Below are 19,865 nucleotides of genomic sequence, written 5' to 3'. Positions count from 1 at the left end.
TTCTGTTTGCCCTGCTTTCAGAGAAGGTGGTTGTTGGTGACACCGAAAAGATGATGTAAAACAGGTTTTAGGATGTTATCTGGTCAAAAGAAAATCTGCACAGCACTTCTGCATTTGATTTAGCTATACTTATTGTTGGAGTTGCTGTTTCCTGGTCATTAAAAGCTTTGACATAGATGCAAGTTGACAGTGATTTGGACTTATTTTTAAATTTGGGATCCCACATAAGTCTTGGCTAATAATAATATAATTTAATTTGGACTCCCCCTCCCAGCACATTGCTTATGACATTTATGAGTCAAATATCCTGTGCCATTTCGACACTTGTAAACACACTGAGTCATGACTTTTGTGGCACGTTTTCACACTGGCTTACTGATTCCAACATAGTGAGCATTCATCTCAACATGATGTAGGAAATTTGACAGTGTTTTCTGTTCATATTTGTCATGAACTTAACATCCTCATGTAAGAGAGTCAGTGAACACTTTTGGTAACACTTTACTTGACACCCAGCATCATAACACGTTATGGCACGGTCATAACCATGTCATAACAGCTGACATAACTTGTCTTAACCTGTTATATGGTCATAACACTGTCATGACACATATATTTAGACTTGTTGTGACATATATTGTGTTATTTTATTGCTGGTTAGGGCCCCCTCATAATAGTTTAAAAACCCACAAAACCTTCCACAGTAGTTATGTTATGGCTGATTCTGACAACCAAAAAAAAGCCCACAAAACCTACCACACAAGGCAAAACGTTTCATTACACCATAGCCTACTTGTCAACAGTATGTTTAAAATGAACCCATTTAAATTATCATCATAATTGCGCACACATTGGTGTCAGACATGCACCTACCCCAATGCTCTGTTGCTGATGACTGGGATGAATGCAGGAGCAGATTTCAGGAGCAGGACAAGACACCCTCTTTTCTGACTGATGAATGACGTAAGGGCATGTACGTGATAGGCCTATCTGGCTTATACGATTATGGTGGTCATAATGCTTCTTGACAGTGTCATAAAGTGTATTTTCTTAGTCCAAGTAAAGTGACACAGGGTGGTCATAATGCTTCATGACAGTGTCATGAAATGCATTTTTCAAGTTATTTAAAGTATTATGAAAAAAATATCACTGTAAAGAATTCATTACAACAACAAAGGATTTAAGAACTCATTTTCAAACAAAAGGAAACTTCTTGACAGGGGAAAAACTCATTTGAATAAATGTGTGTTATGACACTCATATGTAGGTGTCATAACCAGCCATAAAATAACGCAATATATGTCACAACAGGTGTAAATGACATGTTATGAGCGTGTCATAATGCGTTATGAAACTGGGTGTCAAGTGAAGTGTTACCACACTTTTTTATTTGTCAAAGAAGAGAGCACAATCTATTCTAGGAGGAACGATATTAGATCTTCTTATAACGTGCCAGAAACTATATAGTGAACTAAGTGCAATGTACAATGCAGTATAGTCAATGACATGGCTTGACACAGTCCTTTTCACTCCGATTATTACACTTAGCTTGTTAGGAGGCCAAGGAGGCCATCAAATTAGCCCTGGCACTGATTACAAGAGGGTTTGAACAGAGGTGAACCTACAGTGAGGTGGACACACTCCTGTGTCATTTGTAACATACATACTACTGTACACAGTAAGTCTGAGGCCCATGCATATTACAAAAACAATTAGACTTTGATCAATATACTTACTATGTAACTGTAAATAACAACCAGATTTTTACCAAAATATATCAATGCTTCATAATGCAAATTGAATATGGCCATTGCAATTGAAATTGTAAGCGTATCGGTGAGAATAGAGGTGTACACGAATGTCATGTCTGTTCAGGTCCCTTTTGTTATAAATTGCTCTAGCTGAAAGCTAAATGTAGACGTAAAATCCAAGGCTATTATTTGTTATTCATTATGCCAGTTCAATCCTTCAATAATGGCAATCACACATAAAAACAATTGCACAAGTATACGTCATTTTATTCAATGAATATATTCGAAGTTACATTAGTTCAGAAAATGTACCAATAATTATGTGGAAACAATTTCTCAGTCATCTTTGTCACAGTCCTCTCATAACTATGATGATTCAAATACAGTATATGACTTATCTACAGTATGTCCGTTGACATAAATTCATGTTAATATTTATCTGCTATTCTACGCTTTGTCTCATGTCTTTGAAGTGAATAATACTTTTTTAAATGAGATCCCTGCCATTATCTAGTTTGAATATTTCCACTGTGTAACTGAGACTGAGAAGGTAATTGCTTTAAAGTTCTTCTCTGTGTTGTGCTGATTTGATAGCAAATAACATGCTAATTTGTCACATTGGCATGAAACTGATTAATTCATTTCAAATGCTATGAAGTTGATATTCATAAAATCAAATGTAATAGTCTTTGTTTCCCATCTTCATTCAGCTGAGCAGGTCATCAAAGCACGTGTTGAGTGCAACTGTAAGTTTGTGACGTAATTTGTAAGTAACTTAGCAATACCTTTTCTCCCAACAAGTTTGTTTTTTACATGAAAATAAATAATCAACATCAATATTTACTTACAAAATTACTCAGCTTTGAAAAATAAATGGACATCTTTTATTTGGTGGACGGTTTCACAGAACTAAATGCTCTAGGTAAGTTTTTGCACAAGGTATAGCGTTGTTCCACATGGATATAAAGTGATTATATGCATCATAGCCGCTCTAAATGTGGTCCTCTTCTGTTTAAGCTGATGGTACTCTATAGCAGTTGTGGCAAAGAAGGGGGTCGAGTGATAAATGGCAGTTTATAAAGCTTGTTTAAAATGCATTTATTGAACTACCATTTACAGAGTCCTGGACAAAGCAAATCTATCTAATCCCAGGTGGACATGTATAATATTTACTGTGGCCTACATCTTTAGACCAATATTTTTTGTTTTAGTATATCTTATATACAATGTAAACATTCACTTTATACTGTAGAGATAACCACACATGACTTTTAGCCCGTTGTTGAAGAACTTAAATATTGTTTTGAATGGTAGATCGATGAGGTTGACGATTGAGGTCGTCACACCAGTGGGTCTTCTTCAGAGTGGCTGAAAAAGACAGTTGAAGAAGAGGGAAGATGGAGGGAGAGATTTTCAGATCATGAGAAGACGTGATGAGGGCATTCATTTAGTGGAAACATTCTACTGTATTGCCCATAAGCTTTCATTAGCTGAGCTCCTGTTGTAAAATGTAAGTATTCCTATGGGTATATGTTGTTAGCCGTGCAAAATAGATGCAGCTATGTTTGTCCACTAAACTCCACTATACAGATATCAGGTCTTGCTGTCTCTATGGTAGCAGTGCAACCACACTGTGTTGAATACCCTGTTTACGCAATGACCACCACAGTAACAACCCAATGGAGAGGGCGTTCAACTGAACGCACAGATGGGGGAGGGGGGGGGTGAAACTGAATGGGAATGGAGGAGGAGGAGTGAGACTGAACCTACCAATTGGAAGTTATTGAGAAGCTGATCTACGTTGACGTCATCATAGCTCTCTTGAAACGAGGGCTCACTTCTGGATTCTTCTTGCATGGGAGGGTCTTCTTGACTGAAAAGAGAAGAAGGGTACATTGTACTTCTGTCATACTGGGGAGAGAGCCTGCGTACATGCACATCCTGACATACACATGCATGCACACATGTACACACACACACACACACACACACACACACAATCTATTATTGTGCTTGTTCCCACCTTCTCTTTCCTGTCAGAACCGAGTTCAGATATTTCTTCACAGCCATCTGTTTGCGGAAGCGACTGTAGTTGTCTGTGAATATGGCATCTGAGTGGCGCTTCACTGGTACCTGGTCTTCCATCATGTCATCACTGTGACAAATGAACCACAACACATTTTAGTCCATCATTTTGAGACTTTTGCTAACCTTGTTATGACTTATACTGGACCTATCCAATAGGGTTATTTAAACCATAAGTAGATCACAATTTAGATGACAAATCTCTTAAAATTACAACAAATTAGGTTATTAACAGTTTAAGGCAGATATGCTAATACAACATTGTTAGGGATATATCAAAAGGTTTTCACTGAGAATAAAATGACAGAAATAGGTTACAGGAAGAACATTTTATGGAATAGATATTTCTGTCATGCTGTCATTCCTGACTCTATAAATGTTTTCAATAAACCTGAATGCTTCAGAAAATATGTTAATATCAAAGTTATCATACTGTTAAAATTGTTTGAATTTGAAAGGCGCTCTATTCGCGTTAAATAGGGAAACCAAACTCCGCGCGATAATCTGAACGAAAAGCATAAAATAGAGCCTACCTGACTCGCTTTCCGATCAAGGATTCCAGATACCGCCGCGCGGATAGCTGTCCAAGAAGTTTGCTGTATCCACTAGTAAAGAGACCGTCTGCGTGTCTCGTCGGTCTGTCAACAGATTAAAACAGATTATTAGTCACCGTGTGTAGCAAAAATCTGAAACGGGGGTTTGTGTTCCAAAAGGCTACATTAGGGTAAAATGTTTTGCCTATGTCGATACTCTTAGACAATACAAAAATAACATTTGTTGTCATGAGACGGACAGACACTTTTAAATTCGTTGTTTTGTATCCTCTCTGGGTATGCTAACATCCAAGATTATATTGGAAGAAATTACCACGTTCCACTAATTATTCATTGCTTTCAACATAATATCCATTTAGGCCTACATGAAAGTAGCCTAGATGACAGAACATAAAACATGATTTCTCAAGACTTAAATATTATTGTTAGAAAGTAGCTTTGTACTAGGATATAGTCGATTAATTAATTAATTGTTTATCATCGTGTTTATTAATTAACCCCAGAGTAAGAATAGGTTAGAACACTTTAACGTTATATAAGTTAGTATATTGCAGTTCTTGAACTCTTTGGCAAAAGTAACTATTGATGCTCTTTTAGTCATGTCCTCTTGCACATAAATAATACATCTTTAAATGAGTAATAGCGGTATTATTCCTACCTCATAGATGCATATGGCAAACACTGAGTCCGGGAATATAGCACACTGCACAGGGCTATTAGAAAAAGGAGCTGGGAGCCGTTCCTTTGTAACATCGCTTTATACCTGTAAAGGGAGATATGGTTTTATTCACTACTGTTGCTTTCACATAGCCTACATTCTTATAGTCAATGTGAAACAACTACATTTCTCAAAATCCTGCTTGCCTCGTTATTCGGTACCACTTTACGCACAGGAAAAAAGTTTACTCAAGACCTTCTCTTTTTATTGTATTGTAAAGGAATAAGAGTAAACCATATGAGTAAACAAGTTTGCCGATTGTGCTAGCCAGTGCTACCAGAACAAAATTACGTTTTGCGCAAATGTCCAATTGCGCACGTATCCAGTTAGTTAGGACTTGGTTTCAACCTTTGTATGAGCATTTGTTTGTCCTCAAATACAATTGCCAATCACAAATCAATCTTATAATTGGAATCCATAACTATTTCAAGTTATTAATTTGCTAGAAGATGGACAGAATTACTTCTAATGAATCCAAATATGTTTACGCTTGATTGCAGAGGTAAAAACACATTGTAGCCTATGCAATTAGAATATGATGTGAAGCCTAACTGAAAATAATATCAAACAAATAGCATAATTATCTCAAACAAATAGCATCATTGGAAAAAGTCTTACATTTGCCAAAATTATCCGCTGCTCTGCTCGGGTACCGGGTGCTGTCCAAGGTCTTGAAACGCTTTGTGGCTGTATCTCCTGGAGAAGTCACGGAACACTGTTCAAAACCTCAGATGCTTCTTCAACTATCAGAGTCTCTTACTATACCTTCAACCCTTCCCTCGTTTTATACTTCTGAATACTTTTAGTCAAGCAGGAAGGCAGACAGATTTGATCAAGGTTGATACGTCATAAAAGTCCCATTGGGATTGATACGTTCGTCATTGGCTTGTTCGCATGCTCAGCAGAACCAGCCCTATGGTAAAACGTGATTTTGCTCATACAAAAATGACTTATTGCATATCATAGGTGTTGACTCAACTTATGTTATCCCTAGATGCTGTACCACTTGCATTGGTAGGCCTAATAGGGGTAAACACAGGCAGCCCAATTCTGATATTTGTTAAACTTATCGGTCTTTCGACCACTCACATCAGATATTTTCACATCAGATATTTTTCAGAGCTGATCTGATTGGTCAAAAGACCAATTAGTGAAAAAAGATCAGAATTGGGCTGCCTGTGTAGCAACCTAAGAGAAATAAACAGTAAAAATATATTTTTTCTATTTAGTAAGCAAAGTAAATATAATATTATACACAATGTGACATCTTGGACTATAACTCCCTCTGAATGGTTGTGAAGTGTCTGTATGACAGACATGAAGAAAAACAAACTACATGAAACCATAAATCCTCTTATCAGTTTCAGCACCAATATCTCCTTCCCTTTCTCCTGTTCCACATCCTCTCTCCACCTCTCCCATCTCATCATCTTTTTCTCTATATCACTCTATTCTTCTCCTAACCACCCTTAGTCCCACCGCTGCCTATTGTCTCCCACAATATAAGGACATTAAACGTTGACATTCCCTTACTCAATGCAGATGAAAGGCTCAGTTGATACAGATGTCAGATGCTCTCATGGAATATACACGCGTGTGAGTATAGGCCCACTTCCATCTCACCAGAACAAATCACATACAAGTTCATCATCTCCTCATTAGGTTTAACTAGATAAAGATTCACACAGATGTTCTGATTTTAGAGAGTGCATTGAACAGAGTTGTTCCCAGAGAGAATTAATATTATAGATTTTGTGATCTTATTGTTAGTCTGGTAGATGCAAGACTGGATGGCTGTTGTGCTGGAATGTTGGTGGTTCCATGGGAAAATAGATCAATCCATGTAGAACATATCTCAAAACTCAAGTACTGACCAATGTGTTTCATAATTTGTTTGACACTCTGGTTAATTTGAGTGATATGCTTCAGGATTGAGCCACAGTGTTGTATTTCAGCATCTGGATTCAGTATCAGCATTGGACTCTAATTCAGCTATACTGATTCACAGCGTTGGGTCTCATTGAATGCATCTCATATCTCCAAGACTGGGTGGTTGTAATAGCCCTATCTCAACCAGGAGCCTCTGGAAACCTAATCACAATTGTAATGTAATCATGCCAAACATAAAGTTGATTAGGGACAAAGGACTGGGGAACATGCTCATTTAATTGACAGCGATGATTTGAAACAGAGTCTGGTAAGGACTCCTTATACAGGAAATGTATGTATTATTTTGAAGGAATGTGCAGAATTGACAAGTTCCTATGTATGAGACAGTTAAAAGATCCACAGAAACTACAACATTGATGAAACCATAATTTTGATGTTATTATGCACAGCCTTTTAAATTCCTCTAGATTAGAAGTTAACTCTCAGCCATCCAGCAATAACGCCAGTCAGCATCACATCACATGCTTAGGACCCTGGGACTGAACATCTCCCTCTGCAACTGGATCCTGGACTTCCTTACGGGCTGACCCCAGGTGATGAAGGTAGGCAACATCACCTTCGACATGCGAACCCTCAACACGGGGTGGGTGCTTAGTCCTCTCCGCCACGCATGACTCCAACACCATCGGGGGGGGGGGGGGGGGGGGGGGGAATCACTGCTTGGTATGGCAATGGTACCACCCTCGATTGCATGACACTACAGAGGGGGTTGCAGACAGTACATCACTGGGGCCGAGCTCCCTGCCATCAGGCGGTGTGAGAGGAAGGCCCGGAAAACCGTTAGATACTTCAGCCACCCAGGCCATAGACTGTTCTCTCTGCTTCCGCAAGGCAAGCGGTACCCGTACATCAAGTCTGACACCAACAGGCTCCGGAACAGCTTCTATCCCCATGTCATAACACTACTAAATAGCTAACTAAATAGGTACCATTTTGGCTTCATGGACTATCTGAGTTGACCTTTGTATTTTATTCTTATTTTTGCACTGTCTTTATGCACACTCACAGGGTCCTAACATACACACTGACACTGCAACCCACATACAAACACTCAGTCCATAATTTAATAATATTATGTGTGTGTGTGAGCAAATTATGGAGTGAGTGTTTGTATGTGTGTTGTAGTGTCAGTGTGCGTTATACTGACTCTACAGCCACACACACCCACTCACATACAATCATAATATACGCTGCTGCTACTCTGTTTATCATATATCCTGATGCCTAGTCACCTTACCCCTATACATATCTACCTCTTTCACTCCAGTATCCCAACACACGGTAAATATGGCACTGGAACTGACCCTGTATGCTTACTTACTTTATCGTGCTCTTCAATTTTTTATTTTCATATCGCGTGTGTTTTTGTTCAACCTTGTTATTTTTAGTATTACAATGTTATTGATTACTGCATTGTTGGGGTTAGAGCTTGCAATAAAGGCATTTCACTGTACTTGTGCATGTGACATTAAAACTTGAAACTTGAAATGGAAACTTGAATATCATTATACATTATGCAAGCAATACAGTTAATCCTTCATCACGCTTCAATACCTAATGGACAGAATACGCAACAGAAAATACCTGGCCCTGAGTCGGATGCTGGGGAATACCCCAGCTTGTTAGAGCCTATTGTGGTTTAGATTATCTGTCCACTGAACACTGGAGATGTGTTTGTTGCCAAATTGGCACTGACAGACTGATTTACAGGCCAGGGTCTAATATGACAGACATGGCCTTCATGGTGAGTCAGTTTTATGTAGTTTGCTTGAGGAACTCACGACCCAGTCAATGACCTTATCACCAATCTCATGGGTTCCCTCACCAGGTTAAAGGTCCACCTGGATCTTATGAGTATTGGATCATCTTATGGGGCAGGGGTACTCAACTCTTACCCTATGAGGTCCGGAGCCTGCTGGTTTTCTGTTCTACCTGACAATGAAATGCACACACCTGGTGTCCCAGGTCTAAATCAGTCCTTGATTAGAGGGGAAAAATGAAAAAATGCAGTGGAACTGGCTTCGAGGTCCAGAGTTGAGTTTGAGGGTTATAGAGGAAATTAGATGGCAAAACTAGGTCCAATAAATCAAGACTGAGGGAGAGAATTTTCTTCAGAGTGGAGACCATGAACAGTACGTGTCATCTTCCCTTTCACTGGCAAACCAAGGGCAAATTGAACATGGAAATTGAACATTTACAAATATAGATCATTGGTATGTTCTAAATTGTGTACTTTGTTTTATTTAAAGAAAAAATCCCCATTTCCTTCAAGATCTCAACTTTGATAAGCTACTGATTTGGAAAAATATTGAATTTAGGCAATACAAAACCATAACTTTGATCTTAGGTTTCCAAATGGGCCCAAATACAACACACACTGTAGGCTGAGGTTACACCTTATTTTGGGCCCCTGGGGGACCTGTAATCACAGTCCTGTTTTAGGTTGAAATCCCTGTAATGGATCAATTATGCAAACAGCTCTTCATAGCATCCTAACTAATTCTGTAAATACATTTGTGTCTCAAGCCACATGGAAGACATTAATGCCCAGTAATGGTCTCAGTGCTTCATTAGTCCAGTAATCAAAGGCACAAACCACCCTACAACGCCCCTGGGACCTTAAGTCATCAGATCCAATCACATTACATCTTTGTCTTTCTGGGCTGATCTCAGAGGTAGAGTCATGTTTTGCATTTCCTTCGATACTAACAAGATAAATAGTGTATTTAAGGCATGTCATTCAACTCTCTGAGGAGTTGGTTCTCTGGATATTGTCTATCTGTGACAGTCAGAGAGCAGGAGAGTGTTCACAGGTGAACTTCTCTCATGCCTTTGTCAAAATAATTGTACAGTAGAATTTAATATGAATATATTTTCTGGTTGTTCCAGACACACTTTACAGATTTTACTGCTACACAAGAACAGTTGCTTTCAGAGGAAGTACTTATGTGGAAGGAATTCTTATCACAGATGTTGAGAGATACTTCACAAATCTTTTTGTAAAAATGCTTTCTTAAGGTGTCAATTTTGCCCTGCCCTAGACAGACATCTTGAGAGCAGTCAGAGGTGAGTGAGTACTACAATATAAAAAATTATCAAGTTCAATAACAGGTGTGAAGGCACACTCTGTTTTGTGATGTACCTCGGGACAAACAGGAATATTGGCAGAGAGAAAAACCTAGTTTAGCGGGCACACTGGGGGATGGAATAGTCCCCTAAATATCTCTATTAAACTCATATTGTTTTGACACATCCATCTCTAGTCCCTATGTCACCTGGATTCGTGAGCAGCAATGACAATGAAAAATTTAGAAAAATTTAAGAAAATCCAGACATGGCCTATATCAAAGAGTTCAGCATGTTTACACCTGGCTTTGTCCTATTGCATCCCAGAGAGTAAATCATTCGGAGATGAATACTTTTTGCATTGCAATTTCTTATAATAAATAGGCCTACTTATTGTCCAGCAAAAGAGGTTTCATATAACTTCCCCATTCTCTCTGTCTACAATGTATCATATTACAGAAAATATGAATATGTAAATATTACCACTTGACACGTGTGCGTCACTTTCCACCTTCCTACTTGATTGGTTGATAAAGTGAGGTGAAGATCCTGAGGACAGCAAGATGTCAGAGCACTTGCGAAAAACGGAAGTGTATTCTTATTTTAGGGGTTGCTTTAAGTTGTTTTTATGTTGACCATGCTGAATACGTGGTACCCAAGTAAGAGTCAAATAAAGAAAACACAAGGATTCCGAGACAAGGGCCAAAAAAGGACTTATTATCAGGTTCGCGCCTGTACCACTGCAGCATGCTAGCTAGCTAACGAGACAGTATGCTAATCTAAACATGGTTGCTAGCTAGTTAGCCAGACACAAACATGCAACACTAAACGCTATGCTATGTGTACTTGAAGTTTGCGAAATGTATCCAGATTATATTAACAAGCTCCTAGTAGCTAACTAAATTATGGTGATGACCACAGTCACAGACAGTAACTTTGCTAGCTAAATTCGCTACTGTTACTATTTGATCGTATGTTCAAGCCAACGGCTAGCTGCGTAGTTAGCCATCATTAGCTGTTATAGCTAGTTACTTGTCTGCGGTTCGGCATGTTCTACCTAGCTAGCCGTTTAGTTGGCTGCACTATAAGCAATTCACAATGATCTGCGGGGCTTGCATGTTATGTTGTTATTTAATTTTGAACACTACTAAGTCACTGGTCTCATTGTATTTTCTAGGTATTTCACAGCATTTTATGTGAAGTTTAACAGGATATCTCTAAGTGAAATATACTGTCAGATATTCACTCCTGCGTCGCTCAGAAATAATGCTGATATCTGAAACTCATGTCGAACGACTATGAAGAGCGAGCCACAAAGATAGCCGCGGGGGAATTGCAGTCAGTTGTCCCGTTTGGCGTGAGCAGTGCAATAACCACCCGAACGCTGTAAACCTGCAGCTGCAAGCCTCTAAGCTCAGGTCCTCAGACAGAAGGTCCCCTCCAGGATGTCACTACAGCAGAAGGTGAGGGTAAGACTGGGGGGAGGGGATCTGTTGTGTGGTGGTTCCTTATGATACAGACAGCAGTCATATGTAATGTTGTGGGCAGTCCAGTAGTACAGGTAATTTGGGCAGTCCACTGTGGGCAGTCCAGTAGTACAGGTAATTGAACTAAACATGTCATATTGAACATACACCGAGTTTACAGAACATTAGGAACACCTTCCCAGCTGCAGGTTTACAGCGTTCGGGTGGTTATTGCACTGCTCACACCAAACGGGACAACTGACTGCAATTCCCCCGCGGCTATCTTTGTGGCTCGCTCTTCATAGTCGTTCGACATGAGTTTCAGATATCAGCATTATTTCTGAGCGACGCAGGAGTGAATATCTGACAGTATATTTCACTTAGAGATATCCTGTTAAACTTCACATAAAATGCTGTGAAATACCTAGAAAATACAATGAGACCAGTGCTGAATACAACAGGTGTTGATTTGATTTTGTGTAGACATTACAGTGAAAATCTTACTTATGAGCCCCTAACCAACAGTGCAGTTTCAAAAATATGGATAAGAGATAAAAGTAACAAGTAATTAAATAGCAGCAGTAAAAAATAACAATATATACAGGGGGGTGCCGGTACAGAGTCAATGTGCGGGAGCACCGGTTAGTTGAGGTAGTATGTACATGTAGGTAGAGTTATTAAAGTGACTATGCATAGATGACAACAGAGAGTGGCAGTGGTGTGTGTGTGGGGGGGGGGGGGGGGGGGGGGAATGCAAATAGTCTGTGTAGCCATTTGACTAGATGTTCAGGAGTATTATGGCTTGGGGTAGAAGCTGTTGGACCTAGACTTGGTGCTCAGGTATCACTTTTTCTGTAGTCCACAATCACCTCCTTTGTCTTGATCACGTTGAGGGAGAGGTTGTTGTCCTGGCACCACATGGCCAGGTCTCTGACCTCCCTATAGGCTGTCTCGTTGTTGTCGGTGATCAGGCCTACCACAGTTGTCATTGGCAAATTTAATGATGGTGTTGGAGTCCTGCCTGGCCATGCAGTCATGAGTGAACAGGGAGTACAGGAGGGGGCTGAGCACGCACCCCTGAGGGGTGTTGTTACCTACCCTTACCACCTCGGGGCGGTCCGTCAGGAATTCCAGGATCCAGTTGCAGAGGGAGGTGTTTAGTCCCAGGGTCCTTAGCTTATTGATGAGCTTTGAGGGCTCTGTGATGTTGAACGCTGAGGTGGTATGTAAACAGCTACGAAGAATACAGATGAGACAATGAATAGCATTCTCACATAGGTGTTCCTTTTGTCCAGGTGGGAAAGGGCAGTGTGGAGTGCTATAGAGATTGCATCATCTGTGGATCTGTTGGGGCGGTATGCAAATTGGAGTGGGTCTAGGGTTTCTGGGATGATGGTGTTGATGTGAGCCATGTCCAGCCTTTCAAAGCACTTCATGGCTACAGACGTGAGTGCCTCGAGTCAGTAGTCATTTAGGCAGGTTACCTTAGTGTTTTTGGGAACAGGGACTATGGTGGTCTGCTTAAAACATGTTGGTATTACAGACTCGGACAGGGAGAGGTTGAAAATGTCAGTGAAGACACTTGCCAGTTGCTCAGCGCATGCTCGCAGTACACGTCCTGGTAATCCATCTGGCCCTGTGGCCTTGTGAATGTTGACCTGTCTAAAGGTCTTACTCACATTGGCTGCGGAGAGCGTGATCACACAATCTTCCGGTACAGCTGGTGCTCTCATGCATGTTTCAGTGTTATTTGCCTCAAAGCGAGCATAGAAGGAATTTAGCTCGTCTAGTAGGCTCGTGTCAATGGGCAGCTCTCGGCTCCGCTTCCCTTTGTAGTCTATAATGGTTTGCAGGCCCTGCCACATCTGACGAGCGTCAGAGCCGGTGTAGTATGACTCGATCTTAGTCCTGTATTAACGCTTTGCCTGTTTGATGGTTCGTTGGAGGGCATAGCGGGATTTCTTATAAGCTTCCGGGTTAGAGTCCTGCTTCTTGAAAGCGGCAGCTCTAGTCTTTAGCTCAGTGCGGATGCTGCCTGTAATCCATGGCTTCTGGTTGGGGTATGTACTCTCGGTCATTGTGGGGACGACGTCATCAATGCACTTATTGATGAAGCCAATGACAGATGTTGTGTACTCCTCAATGCCATTGGAGGAATCCTGGAACATATTCAAGTCTGTGCTAGCACAACAGTCCTGTAGCTTAGCATCTGCTTCATCTGACTGCTTTTTTATTGATATAGTCACTGGTGCTTCGTGCTTTAATTTTTGCTTGTAAGCAGGAATCAGGAGGATGGAATTATGGTCAGATTTGCCAAATGGAGGGAGAGCTTTGTATGCGTCTCTGTGTGAGGAGTAAAGGTGGTCCAGAGTTCTTTTCCCTCTGGTTGCACATTTAACATGCTGATAGAAATGTGGTAAAACAGATTTGTTTCCCTGCGTTAAAGTCCCCGGCCACTAGGAGCGCCACCTCTGGGTGAGAGTTTTCCTGTTTGCTTGTGGCGGAATACAGCTCATTCAATGCTATCTTAGTGCCAACCTCTGACTGAGGTGGTATGTAAACAGCTACGAAGAATACAGATGAGAACTCTCTCGGTAGGTAGTGTGGCCTTCAGCTTTCATAATATACTCTACCTCAGGCGAGCAATAGCTCGAGACTTCCTTAGATATTGTGCACCAGCTGTTATTTACAAAATACATAGTCCGCCGCCCCTTGTCTTACCAGACGCCGCTGTTCTATCTTGCCGGTACATCGTATAACCAGCCGGCTTTATGTTGATATTGTCGTCGTTCAGCCATGACTCCGTGAAGCATAAGATGTTACAGTTTTGTATGTCCCGTTGGTAGTTTATTCTTCCATGTAACGCGTCGATTTTATTGTCCAAAGATTCCACGGTTGCTTGCAGAATTGAGGGAAGTGGGGGTTTATTCGATCGCCTTCGAATTCTCAGAAGGCAGCCCGCTCTCCGGCCCCTCTTTCAATTCAATTCAATTCAAGGGGCTTTATTGGCATGGGAAACATGTGTTAACATTGCCAAAGCAAGTGAGGTAGATATTATACAAAAGTGAAATAAACAATACAAATTAACAGTAAACATTACACATACAGAAGTTTCAAAACAATAAAGACATTACAAATGTTATATTATATATATACAGTGTTGTAACAATCTTTCTCCGCCTCCTCTTCACGCAGATCACGGGGGTCGGGGCCTGTACCCGAGGGAGCCGTATTTCCTCCGCCTCGGGCTCGTCAGAGTCGTGAAAGAAGAAAAAGGATTCTGCTAGTCTGTGGTGTAGTCGCAGTCCTGATGTCTAGAAGTTATTTTTGGTCATAAGAGACGTAGCGGCAACATTATGTACAAAATACGTAAAAAAATAACTTACAAACAAACAAAAAAACAATCGGTTGGGGGCACGTAAAACGTCTGCCTTCTGCTCCGACGCCATCTTAGTAAGTTGCACCCCTTTTGCCGTCAGAACAGCCTCAATTCGGGCATGGACTCTACAAGGTGTTGAAAGCATTCTACTGGGATGCTGGCCCATGTTGACTCCACTGCTTCCCATAGTTGTGTCAAGTTGGCTGGATGTCCTTTGGCTGGTGGACCATTCTTGATACAGGAAACTGTTGAGTGTGAAAAACTCAGAAGCATTGCAGTTATTGACACACTCAAACCGGTGTGGCTCCTACTACCATACCCCGCTCAAAGGCACTTAAATATTTTTTGTCTTGTTCATTCACCCTCTGAATGGCACGCATACACAATCCATGTCTCTAGGCATAAACAACCTCTTTCTTTAACCTGTCTCCTCCCCTTCATCTACACTGATTTGAAGTGGATTTAACACTTGACATCAATAAGGGATCATTATAACTTTCACCTGGATTCACCTGACCAGTCTGTCATGGAAGTAGGTGTTCCTAATGTATTGTACATTCAGTGTATACATACATACTGTGTGTGTACATTATATGGCATGTCTGTTTTCATCGTCAACATTGAGATAGTAGTCAGCTTATCAAAAATACTTTTTTTCAGTATGTATATCCAGTAATGTCTCCCTAACTCCCTTTTCAAGCATTATGGTGTAATTTTGGTTTTCAGCAAAAGAAGTAGGCCTATGCCACATCCTCTTCCTCATGATGTGTCATTAAATTCCAGAGCTCATTGATGTACATTTTAACCATTTCTTTCTCCCAGTGATGTTGTGAAGTGGTTAATTTGCTTTCTTGTATTCCAGAGCAGGATGTTATGGAACAGACTGTGTGTATTGTCCCGAGGAGCTGTGTGAATGGGCACAGTGTGACACCGAAGGACTTAATCTCCCCTCTACACTTTCAGGTGAGTTCCTTATCACTGACTGATGTAACAGCACGTTGTCTAAAATGTGTGCTAGCAACCATTTGACGTGTTCATAGTGTTTATGGCGTGTTAAATTTTGTGATGTACTACCTTGTGATGACGTCTTGAATTGTGATGTACTGTGAACATTGGTTAGAGAAATCCTTTTTTGTACATTTTGTCATGTCTTCCAATCCTGGCCATCTAATTTCCTCATTAGAATCCCTTAAGTAGAACCAGCAGATATGGACAGTAATTATGTTTGTTTTACACAGTTATTGATATTCCCCAGGACCAGTCCATTGTCTTCTTAACCATTGGTAATGAGTGATTTGGCTCACTGACAGCTGACGAGAGGCTTCAGATTACAATGAAAAACAGCATCATGCAATTAACGGCCTTGGCATGTATGTGTCATTATTTTTCACATCAAAATTCACTTGACATGATTTAATTTTATATATTTTTTTCCTGGTGAGTTGCGGGAAACACAGAGTAAACCTAGGCCTACGTCGTGACGTACAGGGGAAATGACGGTGCTTTCTTGGGGGTGAATTTAGCTCATGTTTGGGTCCACATTTACAGACCAGATTTTTTTTAACCAGCTGTAGTTAAGACAAGACTGTAAGACTCCACCATTCTACAATCATGGTAAATAGGGACATGTCTTGATCCCCAACAAGAGATACTATGAAAATGCAGACTGTCTGTTTCTTTAGTGAGCCATTCAAATGTTGACTAGAGTCATGATTCACAAGATTATCCAACTTTTTTTCTCCAACATCACCTTGAATAGGATTTCATGAAATTAAGTCCCGTGACTTTTACAGGTCTCTAATGTGTGGCCCACTAAATTTGGTCTGCTGTTGGAATGCAAAAGCCCTGCACCCGAGTCACCTCCAAGTCCTTCCGGGTACATACAGTACACAGAAAAAAAAACATAATACCCACTCCCTGCTGTTTCTGATCCCTTTTGGTCGATGCTAGTGTGTCAGGAGTGTTTTGAACATGCCACTGTGTCTCTGTGTTCTCAAGGAACCTCTTCCCACTGTATTCAGTATGCTGCACCCTCTGGATGAGAGTGGTGTGCAGACCTACAGGTGAGACTCAATAGAAATAGTCAACACAAATGTGAAACAAATTGTGGCAAAGAGAATGATGGAAAGCACCATACAAATAAACTATAATGGATGTTGAAACCTGAATGTTGGAGCCAGCATACTGTTGGTCCTCTTGCGATCCTTGACTGCTCTGTTAGCTGGCTGCCGGTACCTTAATTGCTGGCCCCATTATGGCTTGTTAATTGCTCATCTCCTGTGTCTCTGGCAGGTCTGTTCGAGGCTGCCTGTGTGCAATACATCTCTGACAGCACCATGAAAATCGTCTTCTTCAACTGCAAGCCCTCCATAGTTATATGACACCGTGCAGGGCATACACTCAGTCACTCCAGATGTAAGATAACATGCAAGAACAACCCCTTGTGTTCATGTTTAATGCTTCCTTCATGATTTTTTAGTGGTAAAAAATGGATTATTCATGGCATAAATGGTATTTAAGAATATAATTCTCATCATGGCATTAGTGATGACTCAAAGGTCTATCTACAATCCCTTAGAGTGGACTTAAATTGGTCTGACCAGGGCCAGGGATAGTTCACCCAAATTACAAAATAAACATTGGTTTTCTTACCCTGTAAGCAGTCTATGGACAAGGTATCAATCAATCTATGCTTTGGTTTTATTTCCCTGGCACTGTTTTCAAATGCTAACGTTTTTGAATTTGTGGCACAAATCCCATTCAGGTCATGGTACCGATATTAGCATTATTCGCACATCATGTCCAAATCATCCGAAACTATGTCAAATTGATTGTGACGCCCAACAAAGGCCCTTAAAGATGATTTGAATATCATGTGCAATGATGATTAATATCGGTACCATGACTTGAATGGGATTCCATGGGATGACGCATTCTCAGGATGGGTGAGCCTAGTATGTTGATATTTGTTGCTTACTGCATTCGTTTTTAATAAACAGTATGTCTAAATATTACGTAGTAGGATTAGCACACAGTATGTCGTTTTAGTAAGTAGTAGGCAAGACAGACATGGACACTGCCCATGTAACAAATAATCAAACCCTGATCCGAACTATAGCAAACGGACGTTGCCCCTTTTTGTTTGAGCGCCATCGGTCCACATTGGACTGATATAAATTGCTAATTTGGTCTTGGGTTGGGGCTTTCTGAGTTGGGACCTATATTTCTAGAATGTCACCTGAAAACGATACATAGAGAACATCCTACTGGTATGGAACGGTAATGACACTCTTCTCTGAGTTAATTTCTTATCTGACCCCAATCTAAAATTCACAGCAGAGAGAAGTTGAGAAAAAATAGACTTCTTGGATCTTAAAGTCAACAAAAAAAGAAAACAAGTTGGAGTCTACTATCTTCTGCAAGCCGCAGAGTAGGAGTACACTTTTACGTGCAGACCGTAACCACCCGGTACACCTTAAGCGAAACATATCGGTGGGTCAATTCCTAAGACTCCGATGTAACTGTTCGAGCACAAAGCTAATGATATGCGCACCAGGCTCCTGCAACGTGCGTATGATTATAGTGCCATTGAACAGGGCTATACCTGTGCTAGAGACTGAATGTCAAAGCCTACTCAATGGCACTAATAGAAACCAGGACAAACCCCCCCATGTTTGTGTTTTTCCACGGGGTGCGGTCTCGTCAAATCCATTGTATTGAAACAAAGTGATCCAAATCTACCAGTGTTCACACCATTGCCCCCTCTCATTGGTCTTAGCAGATTGTTATGCAAAGCATGCAGCTGCCCAAGAAGCGTGACACTTGGCCCCAGGCCCGTGTGGCCACTGTGTACATTGTGACAACATGACCAATACTACAGTTTTTTTTCCCCACCGAGAACAGGTAAATTATACAAAATCCAAAGCTTCATTAATTGTAGCACCACAAATATCATATACAGTGGGGCAAAAAAGTATTTAGTCAGCCACCAATTGTGCAAGTTCTCCCACTTAAAAAGATGAGAGAGGCCTGTAATTTTCATCATAGGTACACTTCAACTATGACAGACAAAATGAGGGGAAAAAATCCAGAAAATCACATTGTAGGATTTTTAATGAATTTATTTGCAAATTATGGTGTAAAATAAGTATTTGGTCAATAACAAAAGTTTATCTCAATACTTTGTTATATACCCTTTGTTGGCAATGACAGAGGTCAAACATTTTCTGTGGGAGCAAATAAATTCATTAAAAATCCTACAATGTGATTGTCTGGATTTTTTTTTCTCATTTTGTCTGTCATAGTTGAAGTGTACCTATGATGAAAATTACAGGCCTCATCTTTTTAAGTGGGAGAACTTGCACAATTGGTGGCTGACTAAATACTTTTTTGCCCCACTGTACATGCTCACGCTTCTGTGGGCTGCTTCTATTGGTCAAACTAAATGAGCATTGAAACTCCGCATCGCCGAACATAAGGCTGCTCTTCGTAGTAAAACACGGACTATGCTATTGCGCGCCACTGTATAGAAGCCAACCATGGCTCACCTGCCTCCCTGCGCTTTGTAGCCATAGAATGTCCAAATTTCACCAAGAGGACGTAAACTTAAACAGGCTAAACAATGATTTTTCAATGTCTTCGTTTATATAATGTTGCCTTGATCTTTGGGGGGGAGGGCGTCTGGATTCACAGACACCCAAATATCACTTATACTTATTTTGACACCCAGCTTTCTGACTACACAACTGAAGAACGTCTCCAGGATGGATTCACTCGGCTCACTCTTCCATTGCCACGCCCTGCATAACCAAAACAGGATGACCTCATCACCAGGCCTCCACTCGTGTACTTACTCACCCAACATCTCCAGCATGGCTGCACTCAGGTGAGTTTATA

At 40.7% G+C, this 19,865-nt stretch overlaps 2 protein-coding genes across 2 annotated transcripts in view; one reads left to right on the top strand and one right to left on the bottom strand.

Moving 5' to 3' along the window:
- Window positions 1-3,110: 3,110 nt before the first annotated feature.
- LOC120017813 (vasoactive intestinal peptide) lies at window positions 3,111-5,146 on the bottom strand. The gene is made up of 5 exons (XM_038960783.1): window positions 5,049-5,146; window positions 4,370-4,474; window positions 3,775-3,906; window positions 3,522-3,624; window positions 3,111-3,119 (listed from the first exon to the last, which is right to left on the bottom strand). The coding sequence occupies exons 1-5, from the start codon at window positions 5,141-5,143 to the stop codon at window positions 3,111-3,113; spliced, it is 444 nt and encodes a 147-aa protein (XP_038816711.1). The 5' UTR covers window positions 5,144-5,146.
- Window positions 5,147-10,670: 5,524 nt separating this feature from the next.
- anapc1 (anaphase promoting complex subunit 1) overlaps window positions 10,671-19,865 on the top strand; it is a 53,880-nt gene continuing 44,685 nt past the window's right edge. The window contains 6 exon segments of the mRNA XM_038960782.1: window positions 10,671-10,848; window positions 14,786-14,883; window positions 15,832-15,932; window positions 16,968-17,032; window positions 17,262-17,384; window positions 19,699-19,854. The gene's annotated coding sequence lies outside the window, so the exon portion shown is untranslated.

This window comes from Salvelinus namaycush, chromosome 22, assembly GCF_016432855.1.
Source record: "Salvelinus namaycush isolate Seneca chromosome 22, SaNama_1.0, whole genome shotgun sequence".
Lineage (NCBI taxonomy): Eukaryota > Metazoa > Chordata > Actinopteri > Salmoniformes > Salmonidae > Salvelinus > Salvelinus namaycush.
Note: the sequence above shows the minus strand (reverse complement) of the source record. Positions and strands in the feature narration are given on the sequence as shown.